At 41.5% G+C, this 19,652-nt stretch overlaps 1 protein-coding gene across 6 annotated transcripts in view; it reads left to right on the top strand.

Moving 5' to 3' along the window:
• DPP6 (dipeptidyl peptidase like 6) overlaps positions 1 to 19,652 on the top strand; it is a 1,252,024-nt gene that overhangs the window by 751,432 nt on the left and 480,940 nt on the right. For all 6 annotated transcript variants that reach the window (XM_051857103.2, XM_051857105.2, XM_070077270.1 and 3 more), the window contains exon 2: positions 8,241 to 8,355. In XM_051857103.2, coding sequence (XP_051713063.2) covers positions 8,241 to 8,355 — 115 coding nt within the window. The remainder of the gene's footprint in view (positions 1 to 8,240; positions 8,356 to 19,652) is intronic.

The raw sequence follows: 19,652 nt of genomic DNA, 5'->3' as shown, positions 1-19,652 counted from the left end.
CTGTGTACCCTTGACTTCCTTTATAAAGTATAGGAAGTGTGATGCTTGTTTGAGTTCCTTCTGTATTATATGTCAAATACCACGGAAACATCATTTAGTGGTGATAGCAATACATAGTCAAGTAATATCTTATGTTTCTATAGTTTTTTATAAATTATAATGTGTTTTTAAACGTGTTTGCATTTGACCTTTATAGAACTTAAGTAATCAGTTCCTTTTGTCTCATCTCTTCCATCCTTGCAGCTCTTCTCTAATTTTTTAAATCATCTTCTTCTTAGGGCTAACGTTGGAATATGCACTCCTCATAAAACATGGAGTTACGAGACAGGAGGTGAGGGAAATGCAGGGAAGCTATAAGGAAGCTCAGGCCAAGATGAGATGAATCCATGTTTTCCACAAGCTTGAAGGCATTCCCTGCCTAAAATGTGTGGGTAAAACAGGATGCAACGGAGTCACTGTTGGGGACACAGTAACTATGTGATGTCACAAAGGACATTCATCTTGAGCAGAGAGATCTGCCAATACTGACATGATACATAGATGTACCCCAACATCAGCTCTGAATCATCTGTTTGCAATAGCACTATTGACTAACATCTTTTTATAATATGCCCAAGATTCAGCTACTCACCACGTGCACCAACACTACCTGAGACGAATCACTGTCATTCTGTCTTCCTTGCTGGCCCTTCCTGTCCCCACCTTGGTTTCCCTGGTTGATCTCCATGGAGCAGCTCTCCTGGTTATATTTCTAAGTGGGAATTGGGGTCACACCCTCTCCTGTGCCCAAACCTCTTTCATTCAGAGGTAACCAGAAGGCAGCACTGGACTGCCAGGTCCTGCCCTCCTTGACCCCTTGCACCCACACTGTCCTCTGTCATCTCAGTCACCTCGCCCTTGCCGCTCTAACCACTGTTCCTTCTTGTCCTCCATGCTGAAGCCTGTGTTGTCTTGAAGTATGGGTGCCTCTCACTGCCTCTACCTGAGTTATCTTTTCTCGGTAGTGAGCAAACATCACTTACTCAGAACATTTCTCTGCCCTTCTCGTATGCCAACAGCTTACCTGAGCCACCTTGTCTTACTTTTTTCTTCTCTTTGCAGACTTATCTAACTATTGATGGTCCCATCATCCCTGATCTAGACAACAAGAAAGAAATATGGAAAAAGATTGTTGACCTGGGCTTGATTACAGTGCCATTGTCTGTTTTATTCAGTTCTGTATCCAAGTTTCTGTATCTAGAGCCTAGCAGAATAAACCCCAGATAAATGAGAGATGGACATGTGGGTGGGTGGATGGATGTGGATGCACGTGTGGACAGATGTGGACACCTGGGTTGGTGAATAGGTAAATGGACAGATGTAGATCGATGGATTGGTGGGTGGGTGAATTGATGGATAATGAGCGGGTGGGAGATTTAGTCCCTTTTTTAGATCAAATGTAGGTTGTAAACATTCATTGTCATTTTACTGGACCTCCAAGTATCCATTTAGTATCAAATATTATGGGAAATGTTTTATAACCTCATTTTCACCATTGTGAACCAAAAATATATGCTTCTGCTGAGAAATACACTAATGTGTCAAGGGATAATTGACTGACTCCACTTATTCTTTATGGAAATCAGGGTCAGTTCTACTTCAATTTTTCATAGTTCAACTCTGCCAAGTTAAAATTAGGAAGTCTGAATTTTGGAAGCAAAACTGAATGTTCAAGGAAGCACACATTAACCTGTATTTTAACTGAAAAGCCATATCTATTCTCTGGGCATACCTTTATAAAAAATTAAATGTGCACACAGACCAGAACTAAAAAGGCATATGGAAAAGATTAAAGTTTTGATTGCTTGAATTAGCCATATTTTTCATTTTTCCTTTTATTTCCCTTTATTATGTTACAATGTTGTTTGTGTGGTAAAAGAAAATTACCTGCACTCTGAAAAATGAAACTTGACAAATGAAATGGAATTTCGTAAAGAACATCTTTGTTCTCATGGGTAAAATTACCCTGCTTCCTAAATGCAAGAACACTGCCTGAAAGAGAATGCCATGCCTCTGTTCTTAGGAAATGGTGTCCAGAACCCAGAACCCTTTCACCGAAGTGTGATATGCTGTTGTTGCCCATGTGCATTAGTTCATTCAATAATAGGAACTGAATTGAGTTTCAGTGCAAAATATCTTAGCGCCGTAGGCCTGGAGGAAGCAGAGGTTTGGTTTTTTGTTCAGTTTTTTAACATTTTATTTGATAATGGTCTTACATTTACAAAGTGAAAATTTTGAGGTAGTAAAACCAAAAGTTCCTGTATGTTTCTCACTCCACTTCCCCTTTTAACATCTTGTATTACTTTCTTTGTCACAATTAATGAACCACACTCAGCTTCCCTATTTTTTTAATCCAAAAACTTTTTATCCCTTCCATCCCCCCTCCAGCCTCTACAAATCACTATTTTGTGCTCAGATTGGTTTTTTTTTAATTGAAAGGGCTTATATTTGTTGAATAACAAACATAGTATTGATTACAAACACATAGAAACAGTTTGCCATTTCTTCCCCCACCCCTGGCCAAGAAAATTTTATTTCAGAAATACTGTTGGGTTTTAGACCTTGAGACTTTTCCCAATTTACCCACAAAAGACAGTCACAGATGCGAAAGCAAGGGGGTTTTATTTTCAGCTAGCTGGGGCTCCCACCGGCACATACAACGCAGTGCAGTGCTGAGGCGAGAAGCCCCATCCCTCCCTCTCCCAGCATTTTTATGCACTAGAGTAAACAAGTACATACGTCACTACACACGTAGGTGAGTTCCTTATTATTTATGCATTTCATTGGTGCATTTGAGCAACTCAGGGGCTAGACGTCATACAGGAATGTGGAAGAATCTAAATTCCAGGAATAGTTTTACTCTTTCACTCCTGTACCCTTAGGCCTGTCTTTTTTTTAACTTCAGTGTACTTAATCTAAGCTAACTTAGGGTTTGAATTAATTACTCATAACAGAACTCCACAATACAAACTTCATGTATTTCATAAGTACAATTTTAGGAATATGTTCATTTCTGTGTGAAAGCCGTTCTAACTGGAGTGAGGTGAAACCTCATTGTGGTTTTGATTTGCATTTCTGTAATGGCTATTGATCCTGAGCATTTTTTCATGTGTCTGTTGGCCATTTGGATTTGAAAATGTCTGTTTAAGTCCTTTGCACATTTCTTCACCGGGCTGTTTGTTTTGTTGTTGACTTTCTTGATCTCTTTATATATTCTGGTTATTAAACATTTATCAGTTGAATAGTTTTCAGATAATTTCTCCCATTCTGTTGGTTGCCTCTTCAGTTTCCTGAGTGTTTTTTTGTTTTTTTTTTTTTTTCCTTTTTTTCTGCAGTATAGAATCTTCTCAATTTGATGTAAATCCCATTTGTTAATTTTGGCTTTGATTACTTATGCCTCTGGGGTCTTTTCAGGAAGTCTTTACCTATGCCAATGTCTTGCAGAGTTTCCCCTATTTTCTCTAACAATTTGATGGTATCAGGTCATAGATTTAGGTCTTTAATCCATTTTGAGTGGATTTTTTGTGTAAGGTGTAAAGTAAGGCTCTTGCTTCATACTTCTGCATGTGGAAGTCCAGTTTTCCCAGCACCATTTGTTAAAGAAACTGTCCTTGCTCCAAGGATTGATTTTTAGCTCCTTTGTCAAATATAAGCTGGTTGTAGATGCTTGGATTGATTTCTGGCGCTTCTATTTTAGTCCATTGGTCTGTCCATATGTTTTTGTACCAGTACCAGGCTGTATAGAAAACATGATGCTGAAATTCAAATGGAAACACAAGAGACCCCAAATAGCTAAAGCAATCTTATGCAATAAAACAAAGCCAGAGGCATCAAAATACCAAATTTTAAGAGATACTAAAGAGTAGTTATTATCAAAACAGCCTTGTATTTTTTGTTTGTTTAGCTTCCACATTGAGGGACAATATGCATCATTTGTCTTTCTATGTCTGGCTTATTTCACTCAGCATGATATCCTCTAGTCTATCCATTTTACTACAATGGCAGGATTTCACTCCTTCTTATGGCTGGATAGTATTCTGTGGTGCATGTATGCTACATTAGTTTACCCATACATCTAATGATGGATACCTTGGTTGATTGTGTGTCTTGGCTATTGTGAATAGTGCTGCTGAAAATATGGTGGAGCAGGTGTCTCCTTGACACAGTGTGTTCCTGTATTTTAGGTGTATACCCAGTAGTAGGGCTGCTGGATCATAGGACAGTTGCGTTTCTAGCATTTTCAGCAATCTCTGTGCCATTTTCTATGATGGTTGCACTAATGTACATCCTCCCACAGTGTATAAAAGTCCCCCTTTCTTCACCTCTTTCCCCATATGTGTTGCTTTCTGTCTTTTGGATAGAACCCATTGTGACAAGAGTGAGGTGATACTCACTGTGGTTCTGATTTGCATTCCCCTGGTGGCTAATGACATTGGGAAATTTTTTTCATACATTTGTTTCTTCTTTTGAGAACTTGCTATTAATGTCTTTTGCCCAGTTCTTAACTGGATTTGTTGTGCTTTTGTTGTTGAGTTTTTAGAGTTGCTGGTATAATCTGAATATTTACCTTTGTTAGATAAGTAGCTAGCAAATATTTTCCCCTATTCTGTCAGATGTCTCTTCACTTTATTGATTGCGTTCTTTGCTGTGTGGAAGCTTCTGAGTTTGATACTATCCCATTTCTCTTGTGTTGCTTTTGTTGCCTATTCTTTTAGAGTCTTGTTCAATAAGTCATCATCTACACCAATATCTTGATGTGTTTCCCCTTGATGTGTTTCTTTGTTTTCATTGTTCCCAGTATTACATACAAATCTTTGATCCCTCTTGAATTGATTTTTTAAAATTTATTTGAAAGACAGAGTTACAGAGAGAGAGAGAGACAGATAGAGAGGTCTTCCATCTGCTGGTTCACTCCCCAGATGGCTGCAACAGCCAGAGCTGCGCCGATCTGAAGCCAGGAGCCAGGAGCTTCCTCCAGGTCTCCCATGTGGGTGCAGGGGCCCAAGAACTTGGGCCATTTTCTACTGCTATCCTAGGCCATAGCAGGGAGCTGGATCAGAAGAGGAGCAGCCAGGATTAGAACCGGTACCCATATGGGATGCCGGTGCTACAGGCCAGGGCGTTAACCCACTGTGCCATAGCACCAGCCCCTTGAATTGATTTTTGTTTATGATGAGGGAGTCTTTGTCCCTTTTCAGGAAGCATCCATTTTTCCACTCCCAATCCCAGCTTCCACAGTTCTGCATCTTTCTTTTCCTTCCTCTCTGTGTCCAAATAACTGATGGTATGTTGGACATTCTCAAGATCATCTGTTTCCACTTCTGTCCCTGAAGAACTGGTCCTCCGGGATCCTCACAAATCCTGCTTTCTTCCTGGTGAAGAAGTCATTTTATTATTGTACAGTACTTTGGGTTAGAAATTCTGAAGTTTATTTGATACACAATTCACAATTTTGTCTCTATGAAATTTTCTTTTTGTTCCAACTCTGCCTTCTGAAGCTACACAAAGTAAGTCTTCTCCTCTTCCATGTTATATGTTTCCAAATAAGAATACTCAAAATGTTTGGTATTTGAGGCTTATCACTATCCAGCCTTGATCTGTGTTCATATGGTGGGTGTGTTTGGGCCAGGGAGGACCTATGGTTGAATAATTTGAAGCAGTTTGATATAATCTTATGAACTGCCAATCATGGATAAAGATATATTTATTATCGCATTGTTCACTTTTTAATTTAATAAAGTTTCATTTTTCCAAATGAACGAGCCACTGGGCCTGTTCATGATCTTCCTCAGTAGCTGCCGCATCTCCATCCTTTGTATTCCTGGTATAAATTATTGTACCTTTGTGCTGGAAAACGGCTTTGATAAGTCCTTTACTCAGAAGCTGCTAAAGCCCTGCCCTGGCCAGAGATCCTTGAATCGTCAGTCTTTCAGCTGGTACCAACCTGGGGTTAAAGCTCTCAGTGTGGAACTTCCTTACAGAGTCATCACAGGTAGCTTTGTCAAATAAAGCTAAGTTATTGAGCGTGTCTTGAACTTTGCCTTTGGGCCACTTCTTTCTGGCCTTGCCTACAAATTGGTTCACAGGATCTTTTTCTTTCTTGGCTGACAATGCAATGTCTGTCTTCGTCCCATCACCCTTGGGTAGCATGGCAACATTTGGAGTATAGCAGTGACCACCGGAGCCTAGCTTGCAGTGTTTACTCTTCATTTAGGCATGGTTAATACAAGTTGCAATTGTGGACACCATAGAAGAGAGCATTAGTAATCTCAGATCTATACAGTGACAGGAGTTGTCCATTTGCAGTATGATCATGTGCCCTTATTAATAGCTGTTTATTAATAATAAAGTTAATATATAACGATTGTGTTTATTATTTATTATTCATTAATTAATGTTGCCACCTTTGTCTTTCAAAAGGATGTCAGTTTGGAATATAAATAATATAATCACCCTAGAGTTTGGTCTCAGCAGTCAATATGCCTGATTCATTTCCTAGACTCACTCAACCATGAGCAATTGTTAGCAATGTTTCCAGATCCATTCCCCATTCCAACAGCTGCTACAATACCAGTCTGATTCTTTCAGGGGACTTAAAGCCTAGACTAGGCATGGGTATATTATTTAGTGAAGAAAAAGCTGGAAAATCTTGAGACTTTGTGTGAAGATCTATGGTAGGAAGAAAAGACTCAAGATAGTGAAGCATCAGTAGAAGTTGATTAAAATTAGTACATTGCATTGTTAAATAACCTTTAAAGTTGGTAGGAGTCAATAGTATGAGTGTGAAAAAGGGGAGGGGGGAATGAGAGAAGACTTGGGGCCAGAAAATTTTGTCAAACCTGGGTTTGCTTGACTGAGGAGTATTAGCTGGTTGTAATGACGAGAAAACTCCAAGATTACCCCATGCGAAGAGTCTAATTCATTGAGACAACCATTAGATTTGTACGAAAGCTTTAACATAATGTATCAGATTCATTATTTATTTTTTAAGATTTATTTATTTATTTGAAAGGTAGAGTTACAGAGGCAAAGAGAGAGAGAGAGAGAGAGGTCTTCCATCTGTTTGTTCACTCCCCAAGTGGCCACAACAGCCAGAACTGATCCAATCCGAAGCCAGGAGTCAGGAGCTTCTTCTGGATCTCCCATGTGGGTGCAGGGACCTAGGAACTTGGGCCATCTTCTACTGCTCTCAGGCCATAGCAGAGAGCTGGATCAGAAGAGGAGCAACCAGGACTCAAACCAGAACCCATATGGGATGCCAACACTGTAGGTGGCAGCTTTATCTGCTATGCCACAGCACCGGCCCGAGATTCTTTATTTTTTAAGATTATTTAATTAAATGATTTAAAAGGCAGAAACAGGGAAAGAGAGTGAGACATCGACCTTCCATTTACTGGTTCACTTCCCAAATGGCTTCAACAACAGGTCTGGAGCCAGGAACTCCACCTGGGTCTCCCACAAGAGGGGCAGGGGCCCAAGCACTTGGGCCATCCTCGGCTGCCTTCCCAGGTGCATTAGCAGGGAACTGGCTCAGAGGGAGTGCAGCCAGGACTCAGGAACCAGTCCTCTGATAGGGGGATGCCAGCATTGCAGGCGGCAGCGTAACGCACTGCACCGCAACACTGGTGCCATAGATTCTTTTTTGAGAGAAAAAGTTCTGCTAGGTTACAGGAGGGAGAAAGCCTGAAGCCTCTGGGCACTGAGACCAGGAGAGCACAGAAAGCTACTGGGGGCTGGCGCCGCGGCTCACTAGGCTAATCCTCCGCCTTGCGGTGCCGGCACCCCAGGTTCTAGTCCCGGGCGGGGCACCGGATTCTGTCCCGGTTGCCCCTCTTCCAGGCCAGCTCTCTGCTGTGGCCAGGGAGTGCAGTGGAGGATGGCCCAAGTGCTTGGGCCCTGCACCCCATGGGAGACCAGGAGAAGCACCTGGCTCCTGCCATAGGATCAGCGCAGTGCGCCGGCCGCGGCAGCCATTGGAGGGTGAACCAACAGCAAAAGGAAGACCTTTCTCTCTGTCTCTCTCTCTCACTATCCACTCTGCCTGTCAAAAAAAAAAAAAAAAAAAAAAAAAAAGCTACTGGCAGCTTCCAGGAACATTCCTCTTTGTGCTTCGTGTGTTGGTTGTTGATTTAAATGAGATATAATTTCTTGGTCCATTTGATTTCTTTACTCACTGGGGTTCTCTTTCTTGTTGTTTTTAGGAGCTGGTGGGGAGTAACCCTCCACAAAGAAACTGGAAAGGAATCGCAATCGCACTGCTGGTGATTCTGGTCATCTGCTCCCTGATTGTCACATCGGTCATCCTGCTGACCCCAGGTACTTTTATTTATTCTTGGAAAAGCAAGTCACGGCGAGGGATGAGGAGCATACTTTTACCTTGGAGTGTTTTATTTTTTTATTTTTGCTAAATAGCTATTACATAATTCATTCTTCTCAGGTTCTAATTTTCATTTTACCATATTATGATATAATATGGTTTCAATGAAGAAAGACCATTTTAGGTGCTTTGTTTGTGTAGTTGTAGAGTAGGTGGAAATGCTTGGGATATAGTAAAAATTAATTGATTATTCATGTTTGATGAATTTAAAAACAGTAGCAATGGGTATCTAATATAATAACTTTATGTATCATATGGAATTCCTGAGTATTACATCAAAAATGAGTGAAGAAGATTGTTACTACAACATATATTGTGTGGGAACTAATGTATGTTACTTATTAGATATAAAGCAGAGTCAGACATCTTTCAGGGGAAAAAAACACACTGAAATCTGCAACAAAATCCTGTAGCAAATACATACATATGTATGCTTTATTGGGTGGCTGAAACAGAAGCGCTACAGGAGTTTAAAGGAGAGAGCTCCTTTATGAGAAAATTCATGGAAAAGGTAATATGTGACATAGGCTTAAGGGAGTGATATGAATTTATTGGCAGAGCATGGAGGATTAGCAAGAGAAGAAATCCTATGCCTGTTAGATAACCTTATGGAAGTTATCATAGAGATGGCCATAGATAAGACAGTAGGTAACTTTTATCTGTTCCCTTTATTATATTATGTAACTATATGTATAAGCAAAACTAAAACAAAAGTTCACCCATGTTCCAATTCTCAGTAAATAGACCATACAGAGATATTAGACCTTAAGATGGAAAAAAAGGAGTGGACTTGTGGTGCAGCAGAGAAGCTGCGGCCCATGTTAGAAAGTCTGGGTTTGAGTCCTGCTCCTTTCTCTACTTATTCCAGCTTTCTGCTAATGTACACCCTGGAGGCGGCAGCAAAAAATACTTGATTCCTTGAACCCCATGTGGGAGACTTAGATTGAGTCCTAGGCTACTGGCTTCAGCCTCAAGCAGCCCTGGCTATTGCAGACATTTGGGAAGAGAACCTATGGATTTGAAAGATCTCTGTCTCTCTCTCTAAGACTTCTGAATAAATTACAAAAATAAAAATGATGTGGGGCCAGCCTTATGATGTAATGTGACACTAGCATCCCCTATGGGCACCAATTCAAGTCCTAAGTCCTGGCTGCTCCACTTCTGATCCAGCTTCCTGCCAATGTGCCTGGGAATGCAGCTGAAGATGGTCCAAATACTTGGGCCCCTGCACCCACATGAGAGGCCCCAATGAAACCTCTGGTTCCTGGCTTCAGCCTGGTCCAACCCTAGCTGTTGTGGTCATTTGGGGAGTAGACCAGTAGATGAAAGATTTCTCTCTCTTTCTGTCTCTCCTTCTCTCTCTGTAACTCTGCTTTTTAAATGAATAAATAATTTTTTTAAATGAACAAATAAAAATATTTAAAAGATGAAAAAATAAGATATAACTGTATATAAGGTTTTTTTGTTTTTTTTTGTTTGTTTGTTTTATTTTTTTGTTTGTTTTGTTTTTGTTTTTGACAGGCAGAGTGGACAGTGAGAGAGAGAGAGACAGAGAGAAAGGTTTCCTTTGCCGTTGGTTCACCCTCCAATGGACGCCGCGGCTGGCGCACCGCGCTGATCCGAAGCCAGGAGCCAGGTGCTTCCTCCTGGTCTCCCATGGGGTGCAGGGCCCAAGCACTTGGGCCATCCTCCACTGCACTCCCTGGCCACAGCAGAGAGCTGGCCTGGAAGAGGGGCAACCGGGACAGAATCCGGCGCCCCAACCGGGACTAGAACCCGGTGTGCCGGCGCCGCAAGGCGGAGGATTAGCCTAGTGAGCTGTGGCGCCGGCCTATGTGTATACAGTTTTGATAGATACCAACAAAAATGCAGGCAAATCATGATGCATAATTAAACTATTACCCTGAAACTCAAGGGGAAAATGCTAATATACTCCCTGATACCAAACTAGATAAAGATACCACAAGAGGCCGGCACCGCAGCTCACTTGGCTAATCCTCTGCCTTCGGCGCCCGCACCCTGGGTTCTAGTCCCGGTCGGGGCGCCGGATTCTGTCCCGGTTGCACCTCTTCCAGGCCAGCTCTCTGCTGTGGCCAGGAGTGCAGTGGAGGATGGCCCAAGTGCTTGGGCCCTGCACTCGCATGGGAGACCAGGAGAAGCACCTGGCTCCTGGCTTCAGATCAGCACAGCGCGCCGGCCGCAGCAGCCATTGGAGGGTGAACCAACAGAAAGGGAAGACCTTTCTCTCTCTCTCTCTGTCTCTCACTGTCTAACTGTACCTGTAAAAAAAAAAAAAAAAAAAAAAAGAGAGAGAGAGACCGGCCGGCGCCGTGGCTCACTAGGCTAATCCTCCGCCTTGCGGTGCCGGCACACCGGGTTCTAGTCCCGGTCGGGGCGCCGGATTCTGTCCCAGTTGCCCCCCTTCCAGGCCAGCTCTCTGCTGTGGCCAGGGAGTGCAGTGGAGGATGGCCCAAGTGCTTGGGCCCTGCACCCCATGGGAGACCAGGAGAAGTACCTGGCTCCTGCTAAAAAAAAAAAAAAAAAAGAGAGAGAGAGACCACAAGAAAACTATAGAATGATATCCCTTCTGGAAGACTTATATAAAAATCCTCAACGAAATAGTAGCAAACTGAATTCAGCAACATATGAAAACAACTATATGGTATGATTGAATGGGATTTACCACAGGCAAGGAAATTTGGCTTCATATATGAAGATCAGTCAATGAAACAGCTATTTTAATAAAGTAAAGAGCAAAAAAAGGTCATCTTGATCAGAATGAGAACTTGACAAAATTAAGAAACCCCTTCATGATAAAATATCCAAAAGTAGGAAAGAATTATCCTCAACCTGGTAAGTAGCATGTGTGATAAATCCCACAGCTGCCTGAAATCATCCCCTTAACATCAGGACCAGGACTGGGATGTTCACTCTTAGGATTTCTAGTTCACATTATACTGCAGGTTCTAGCTAGGGCAATTTGATATTAACAAATGCCATTAAAATAGCGAGAAAAAAAGTAAAAGTATTTCTCTTCATAGAGGACATAAACCTGTATGTAGAAAATCTTAAATAATCCATATAAACATAAAGCCTATCATAAGTAATAATTGAGTTCAACAGCATGGAGGATCTAAGACCACTATGCAAAAATTATTTGTATTACTGTACCCTAGCAATGAAAAATCCAAAAATGAAATTAATAGTTCTACTTCCAGTAGTTTCTAAAAAGAATTAGAAACTTAGGAATCAATTTAACAATAGAAATACAAAATCCGTGGGCTGAAAACCACAAAGCAAAATGAAAAAAATTAAAGAAGACCAAGTGGATTGTTGGAAGATGTAATATTATTAACATGGCAGCACTCCTCAAATGGATCTATTGATTCAATCTAATTCCTGTCAAAATTCCAATTGTCTTTGTTGAAGAAATTTTTAACTGATCCTGAAGGCCATTTGAAAGTGCAAGGGAATCGAAATAACTAAAACAATCTTGAAAAAGAATAATTAGAAACTTACATATCTTGATTTTAAAACTTAATTACTATAAGTCTACCATAATTAGAACAAAGTGGTTCTGGCATAAACGATAACACATATGTCTGTATGGCTCAATGAAATAGAAGTGGGCATTCAGAAATGAGCCTATACATTTTAGTCAGCTGGTTTGTGACAAGGGTGCTTAGACCATTGGATGGGAGAAAGAACAGTCTTTTCAACAAATTATGCTAGCACAGCTGGATACCCACATGTAAAATACTGAAACTGGACCCTCTACCTCACACTAGGTATGAAAACCAGCTCAATGTAGACTGACGGCCACATGTAAAAGCTAAACCTGTGAGAGTATTGGAAGGAGACACAAAATAAAATCTTTGAGACTTTGAATTAGGCAGTAGTTTCTGAAATATGACATCAAAAATACAAGCAACAAAAGGAAAAATAGGTAAATTGCACTTTGTTAAACTTGTTCCTTTTTTTATTAAGTTCATTTAGACTTTAAACCATTTCCTCTCAGCAGTTTATGCTCAGGAATAATTTTATGCAGATTGCAATGCAAATAATTATACTTTGCATTTTTTCATACTCTATTGGTTACCACAGATCTGGGAAAACATATGGTATCTGTCTTTTGGGGATTGGCTTATTTCACTAAATATAAAGAAAATGAAATTATAACCAATAGAATGGGAGAAAGTATTTGCAAACTGTATTTCCAATAAAGGTCTAGCATCTAGTATATATAAAAACACTTATAATCTGAAACAGATGACAAATAATCTTTAAATGTGCTAAATATTTGAGTAGACATTTCTCCAAAGAAGGACAAATGGTCAATAAGCACAAGAAAATATATGTAATATCATTAATTCTTGGGAAAATGAAAACCCAAACTACAATTAATTACCACTTCATGTCTACCAGTATGGTGTTAAATCAAAAAACAAATAAAAAAGGGAAAGTCAAATGTGTCTGTGAGGATATGTAGAAATTGGAACCTCTGGGGCCAGAGCTTTGGCATTGCGGGTAAAGCTGCTACAAGCAATGCCAGCATTCCATATGGCTGCTGGTTCAAGTCCCTGCTACTCCTCTTCTGATCCAGCTCTCTGCTATGGCCAGGGAAAGCAATAGAAGATGGTGCAAGTCCTTGGACCCCTGCACCTGCATGGGAGACCTAGAAGAAGCTCCTGGATCCTGGCTTTGGATTGGCCCAGCTCTGGCCATTGCAGCCATTTGGGAAGTAAACCAGTGGATGGAAAATTTTTCTCTCTCTGCCTCTGCCCCTCTGTAACCCTGCTTTCAAATAAATAAATAAATCTTTTAAAAATAAAGAAATTGGAAATTTCATTCATTACTATCAGAAATATAAATTATGTATGGCGGGTGCCACAGCTCACTTGGCTAATCCTCCGCCTGCAGCGCCAGCATCCCGGTTTCTAGTCCCGATTGGCATGCCGGATTCTGTCCTGGTTGCCCCTCTTCCAGTCCAGCTCTCTGCTGTGGCCTGGGAGTGCAGTGGAGGATGGCCCAAGTGCTTGGGCCCTGCACCCTCATGGGAGACCAGGAGAAGCACCTGGCTCCTAGCTTCGGATCAGTGCAGCGCGCCGGCCGTAGCGGCCATTTGGGGAGTGAACCAATGGAAGGAAGACCTTTCTCTCTCTCTCTCTCTCTCTCTCTCTCTCTCTCTCTCACTGTCTAACTCTGCCTGGTGCGCTGGTTGCAGCGCGCCGGCCGCAGCGGCCATTGGAGGGTGAACCAATGGCAAAAGGAAGACCTTTCTCTCTGTCTCTCTCTCTCTCACTGTCCACTCCTGCCTGTCAAAAAAATAAAAATCAAAAATAAAAATCAAAAAATATGTATAAATTATATATATTTTATATAATTTATATAAATTATATTAATTTATATATTATATAATTATATATTTTATATAATTTATATATATTATATGTATTTATATATTTATAATAATATAAGTATATAAATATATTTATATTTTGTATAAAATATATGAATGTATTTTATATAAATATATAAATATATTGTATATTTAATATATTAAATACATATTTATATTCTTTATATATAAATTTTATATAATTTATGTATATTATATAATATATTGTGTTATATTATAATATTATGTATTATAATATATATAATCCTGTGTTAAAAATAGTTTGATAGTTCCCAAAAATATTGGATACACAGTTACTGTATTATCTAATAATTATACCCCTAGATAATTACCAAAGAACAGTGAAAATGTATCTTTATACAGACACTTGTAAGTGATAGTCATAACAGCATAATTCATATTAGACAAAAAAGTACAAACACCCCAAGACTACATCACCAGGTGAATGAGTAAGTGCATGTGGTATAGGTAAGCAATGGAATGTTCCTCACCTGTAAAAGGGATGCATGCTACAACACAGATAAACCTTGGAAGCATGATGGTAAATGAAAAAAGTCAGACACAAAAGTTTAATTTCCAAATAGGCAAATTCATGAAAATAGAAAGATGAGTGGTTGCCAGGGGCAGGAGATAGAAAGTAATGAAGTGAATACTAACAGGAATGAAATGTATTTGAGAGGTGAAGAAAATATTCTGGGATTTGGTGGTGGTAATATATGCATGATTCTGTTAATATATTTGAAATATGTTGAATTGTACATATTTATATGCGAATTTTATTTCGAAAAGCTTTTAGTTTAAAAAAGTGCTGGGAAAAAAAGTAAAATCTGGTCATGTAAATACTAACAAGCCGTAAGATCAAAGAGGATTCAGTAACAATTTTGCAAAATTTAGTGAGTTTTATGAATAGAGCAGAGTTGCCTGGGACATTTGGACTCGGGATTTAATACTGTGCCTCTGACTGCACAGGAAAAAAAAAATCAGTTCAGCGATTGAAATCTCAATGAGCAGAGCTGAGAGGGAGAGTGGAGGATTAGTAAAGACAAATAATTGTTTTATGATGATTGAACTGCTGATGATACAGCTCATCTGGGAGCTCTACCAGCTACATATTTTTAATTAATATGAAAGAAATGGGCCTCTCTCATGTTCTGTGGAATGTGGCTTCCACATTTCCCTTTCTTTGAACAGAACTGTGCTTTAAATAAGCAAATGACTATTGACATTTGATTCTGTGGCTGGCTGGCACTCCCTTGGGGACTTAGAAGGCCAGGACGGTTTAGATAGTTTTGCAAAGTACATATAGACGGCATGTCCCTGGGAGAAATGGCTGCCCAGAGCTGCTCACATAGAAATGGCCCACAGCAATGCGTGGGGAGTAGAAGTATTTTTTTTATTTATTTATTAGAAAGGAAGAGTGACAACACATATTTAGAGTCAGAGAGAGGGAGAGAGAACGATCCATCTTTCATCTGCTTGTTCACTCCCCAAATGGTTGCAACAGGCAGATCTGGGCCAGGCCAAAGCCAGAAGCCAGGAACTCCATCCAGGTCTCCCCGGGGTGGTAGGAGCCCAAGCACCTGAGTCATCCCCACCCTGCCTTCCCAGGCACATTAGCAGGGAGCTAGATCAGAGTGGGGCAGCCAGGACCTGAACCAGCACTCTGATATGGGATGCTGGCATTGCAAATGCGGGTTCAACCCACTGAAGTCTTAATAAGTAAGTCAAGGCCTGAGGCTCAGCTCCTGCGACCCTCACGGGGTGCCTCATGGGGGCCTGGGTCCCTCACGGGGAGTGAGAGTGCTGCCTGGGTCTCCTGTCCTGCACAAGGAATCCTGTCCGCTCCTGTTCTCTCCAGTGCTGCAGCTCATCCTGAAAGCAGTAGGAGCAGCCACAGCAGTATGGCTTCTGCAATAAATAGAGAAAGTAGGCATTGTGAACTGTTATCTCTGAATGCTGGTGGCCAGCTGTCAGTGGCAACAACAATGAGCTGGAGGCAACCAGGGGGGTGTGGTGAATCACTGAATTCCAGAAAGGCTTGGAAGAGGGCGTTTTTCCTTAATGCTTTTGCTGGGTGAGCTGTCCTGAGATCCTATTTATTTCTCTAGGTCCTGCTGTTCAGGGGGCTGTGTGTCCTTAGTTTAGGGCAAAGGGATCTGCTGGTTCAACCACAAATTGTGTGCCACTGCTCTCCCCTCTTTCCAGCCCCCCTCACTCCCTTTCTGTCTTCACTCTCCTGCAGAATAGCAGTGGCTTTTGTTTTGGCATTCAGAGTTCTGGAAGATGTCTAATCAATCAACCTGCCAGAAGCTCGTGAGCTTCCTCAAGTTACTAATATTCAGGGCATTCTCACAGCAATCGATAGTGCCTGTCCATCGATCCGACATTAATGATCTCCCTTTAGGAGCTGGGAATGAATGCCATGCTGAGTCCTAGTCAAGAAGTGGAAGATGTAAATGTTGTTCTTGAAGCTCAGAGTTTGCTTAAAGACAAAGGATATGCAAGCAGAACTCCACAACAGTAGAATCATTTAGTGAAAACAAAACCAAAGTCCTAAAGCAAGGCATAGTCAAAGTCTCTCAAGCTTTGATAACCAAAATGTTGACATAGTTGATGTGAATGTCACCCAGGTCGAGAATGGCTTCCCTGAGGAGGGACTACGTTTGGTCTCAGAGTAGAGAGTTGTAGTGTTTTGGGGAAATGGCGGCAGAGGACATATTGTCTCACATGGAAGAATTTCAAAGTGGACAAGGCAAAGAGAAAAGCAAGACTTAAAGGTTTAAAAGCAAGATTAATTAGGGTCAGGGACCTCCAACCAGAGTGGCTTAGAGCCATCCCCAAGAAAGGCAAAACCCGTAGGGTTGGTGGTAATGAGGCTTTTAAGCACAGTCTAGGGGCAGAAACTGCCAATCAATATAAGGTGGGACACACCCCACAAAAGACCTGATTTATAATCCTTTTTCCTGGCTGGCTTGCTCCTGATAAATCAAAGAAGCAGTCCAGTAGGATGGGATTATTGTTGCCACAGTAACCTGTGAGTTTAGGAGGGTGGAATCACCACTCCCTTGCTATTCTCATGGAAAATTTGGAGATGCCTAAGGAAGGAAGGCAGATGTTTTGATCTTGCTAAAGACAACCTTTTGGGGGAAAGTAAATAGACTTAAAAGAGGCCGTGTGCGCTTTAAAGAAAGGTAAGGCTTTTTTTTTTTTTTTTTTTTTTTTTTTTTTTTGACAGGCAGAGTGGACAGAGAGAGAGAGACAGAGAGAAAGGTCTTCCTTTGCCATTGGTTCACCCTCCAATGGCCGCCGTGGCCGGCGTACCGCGCTGATCCAATGGCAGGAGCCAGGTACTTCTCCTGGTCTCCCATGGGGTGCAGGGCCCAAGCACTTGGGCCATCCTCCGCTGCACTCCCTGGCCACAGCAGAGAGCTGGCCTGGAAGAGGAGCAACTGGGACAGAATCCGGTGCCCCGACCGGGACTAGAACCCGGTGTGCCGGCCCCACAGGTGGAGGATTAGCCTAGTGAGCCGCGGCGCCGGCCAAGGCTTTTTAAATATTGTTAGCGCCCAGTCTTGTTTTCTGGTTTATTAAAATTCCGAGGACAGTACCTGCTTTCACCCATTCTGAACTCATTTGATTCCGAATGAATCTGTGGCAATGCTTTGTAGCACACCTGGGCCTCTTTTTCAACTTGGTAAGAAGACTGTTGAGTAGGATGGAATGCCCTTTGGATGGCCCAGGATACGGAAGGGTCTGGTGGCAATCATTCGGAACAGCAAGGCTCCTTGTTCTGCAGTGCAGTCTAATGATCACCAGTTATGCACAATTTATGTTTGAGAAATCAAATTAAAAGTGTTTAACGTAATCTCAGTTCCAAAGGGATTCACCAAATGAGAATGTGTCCTTTTCAATTTTGTCATTCATTTCTCCCTTGCTGGTCTGTGCTCTTTTCTAAATTTCTCTTTGGAATAATAGACTCAAAGTTACCTTTTTATTTTCAGATATTAAATATGTGTCTGCAATAGGTCACACACAGCATATGCCTTTTTTGGCAGCTATAATTCTTGCATTCTAATGAGAAGGCCTGTGACATTCTCACATGCCCCATCATTGTGGGAGTGTAAAAATCCAACAGGATCCTATTCGCATTCAAGCATCTCCAATGTCTGGCTTTCTGGATTTCCACATTAGAGATGGACACTGATTTGTGATGAAAAAACCTTAGGACACTTTCAGATGGTGTAGAAATGAATTACTTTGCCTATCTGAAAGTCATATTTCTAGTATGTATAGGGTTAAGACCAACCATGGGTTATCAGAACAGAAGATTTGGGGCTGGAACATAACATACAGTTAATTTTTATGGAATTGAAATATGAATGTTCAATTAAGTTTAATGTGTGACTGGAACAAATTATTTTTAAATATTTTATTGAAGAATGGCATGCCTATGTAATATATTGTATATGAATAAATGTTATATATAAATTCAGTATATGCACATATGAATGTTGCTGGATGAATTTTCAGACTGAACATGATTCTATGTAATCAGCACCCAAATAAAAACTACAGAATATTGTAAGGCCACCACAAAACACACCGAACACCAGAGTAAGGGGAAGGGTTTTATTGGGGGAAACCCGACAGACCGGAGGGAAGGGGCAAAGAAGGAAAAGAAGGAGAAGGAGAGTGTAAGAGAGAGAGAGAGAGAGAGATCAGGAGACAGAGAGAAAGAGAGCCACCCTTCAGGAACAGGTCCTTTTGAAATTTTGCTGGGGGTCAGGCAGAGAAGTAGGAGCAGGGAATCCCATTAGGATGGGGGTGGAGCTTGACACCCGTGGTTGGTTGGGCCTTGTGGCCACCTGGCTTCCAGCAGTGGAGGTGTGGGGGGGGGGTGCCTAGGATGGTGTCAGGTTGTAGATCGCGCCAAGGATAAGACTGCATTTTATGGCCGGCGCTGGGGCTCAACAGGCTAATCCTCTGCCTAGAGGCAGCGCCGGCACACCGGGTTCTAGTCCCAGTCGGGGCGCCGGATTCTGCCCCAGTTGCCCCTCTTCCAGGCCAGCTCTCTGCTGTGGCCAGGGAGTGCAGTGGAGGACGGCCCAAGTGCTTGGGCCCTGCACCCCATGGGAGACCAGGAGAAGCACCTGGCTCCTGCCTTCGGATCAGCACGGTGCACTGGCTGCAGCGCGCCGGCCGCGGCGGCCATTGGAGGGTGAACCAATGGCAAAGGAAGACCTTTCTCTCTGTCTCTCTCTCTCACTGTCCACTCTGCCTGTCCAAAAAAAAAAAAAAAAGACTGCATTTTACTAACAAATATAGTCAGCATCCTAAAAGCCCTCTTTCTTACTTATCACTAGTCCCCTCAAGGAGACCTGATTTCTGACATTGTAGAAGAGTTGTGCACATTTTCGTAGTTTTTACATTTTACTCATTGAATGTACTCATATAGTATGTGTGATTTTACACCTGATTCTTTTAGTCAGTATAATGCTTGTGAGATTCATTGTTGTGTTCTACTTGCTCTGGTGCCCAATTTTTTAAACCCATGATAGATTATCTCTACAAAAATTTTGAAATAGTTTACAACAATATCTTTGTGTATCTCATGCCAAGCATCATGTACCTTACAGTTTTTCACTCTTGTAGCTGTAGGCAGCTTACTGCATATTATCTAGGCATTTTCTTGCTGTTCTCTTTCTTACATTAAACTCATCCCCCAGATCCAGTCTTGTCATATTCTGTTATCAATTACTTTGACCCAAGTGTCTTACAGGAAGCCCAGGCTACTTGACCAGGTCACTGGTATTCATT

Source organism: Oryctolagus cuniculus, chromosome 7, assembly GCF_964237555.1.
Source record: "Oryctolagus cuniculus chromosome 7, mOryCun1.1, whole genome shotgun sequence".
NCBI lineage: Eukaryota > Metazoa > Chordata > Mammalia > Lagomorpha > Leporidae > Oryctolagus > Oryctolagus cuniculus.
The sequence above is the reverse complement of the archived record's forward strand: the minus strand, read 5'-3'. Positions and strand labels throughout refer to the sequence as shown.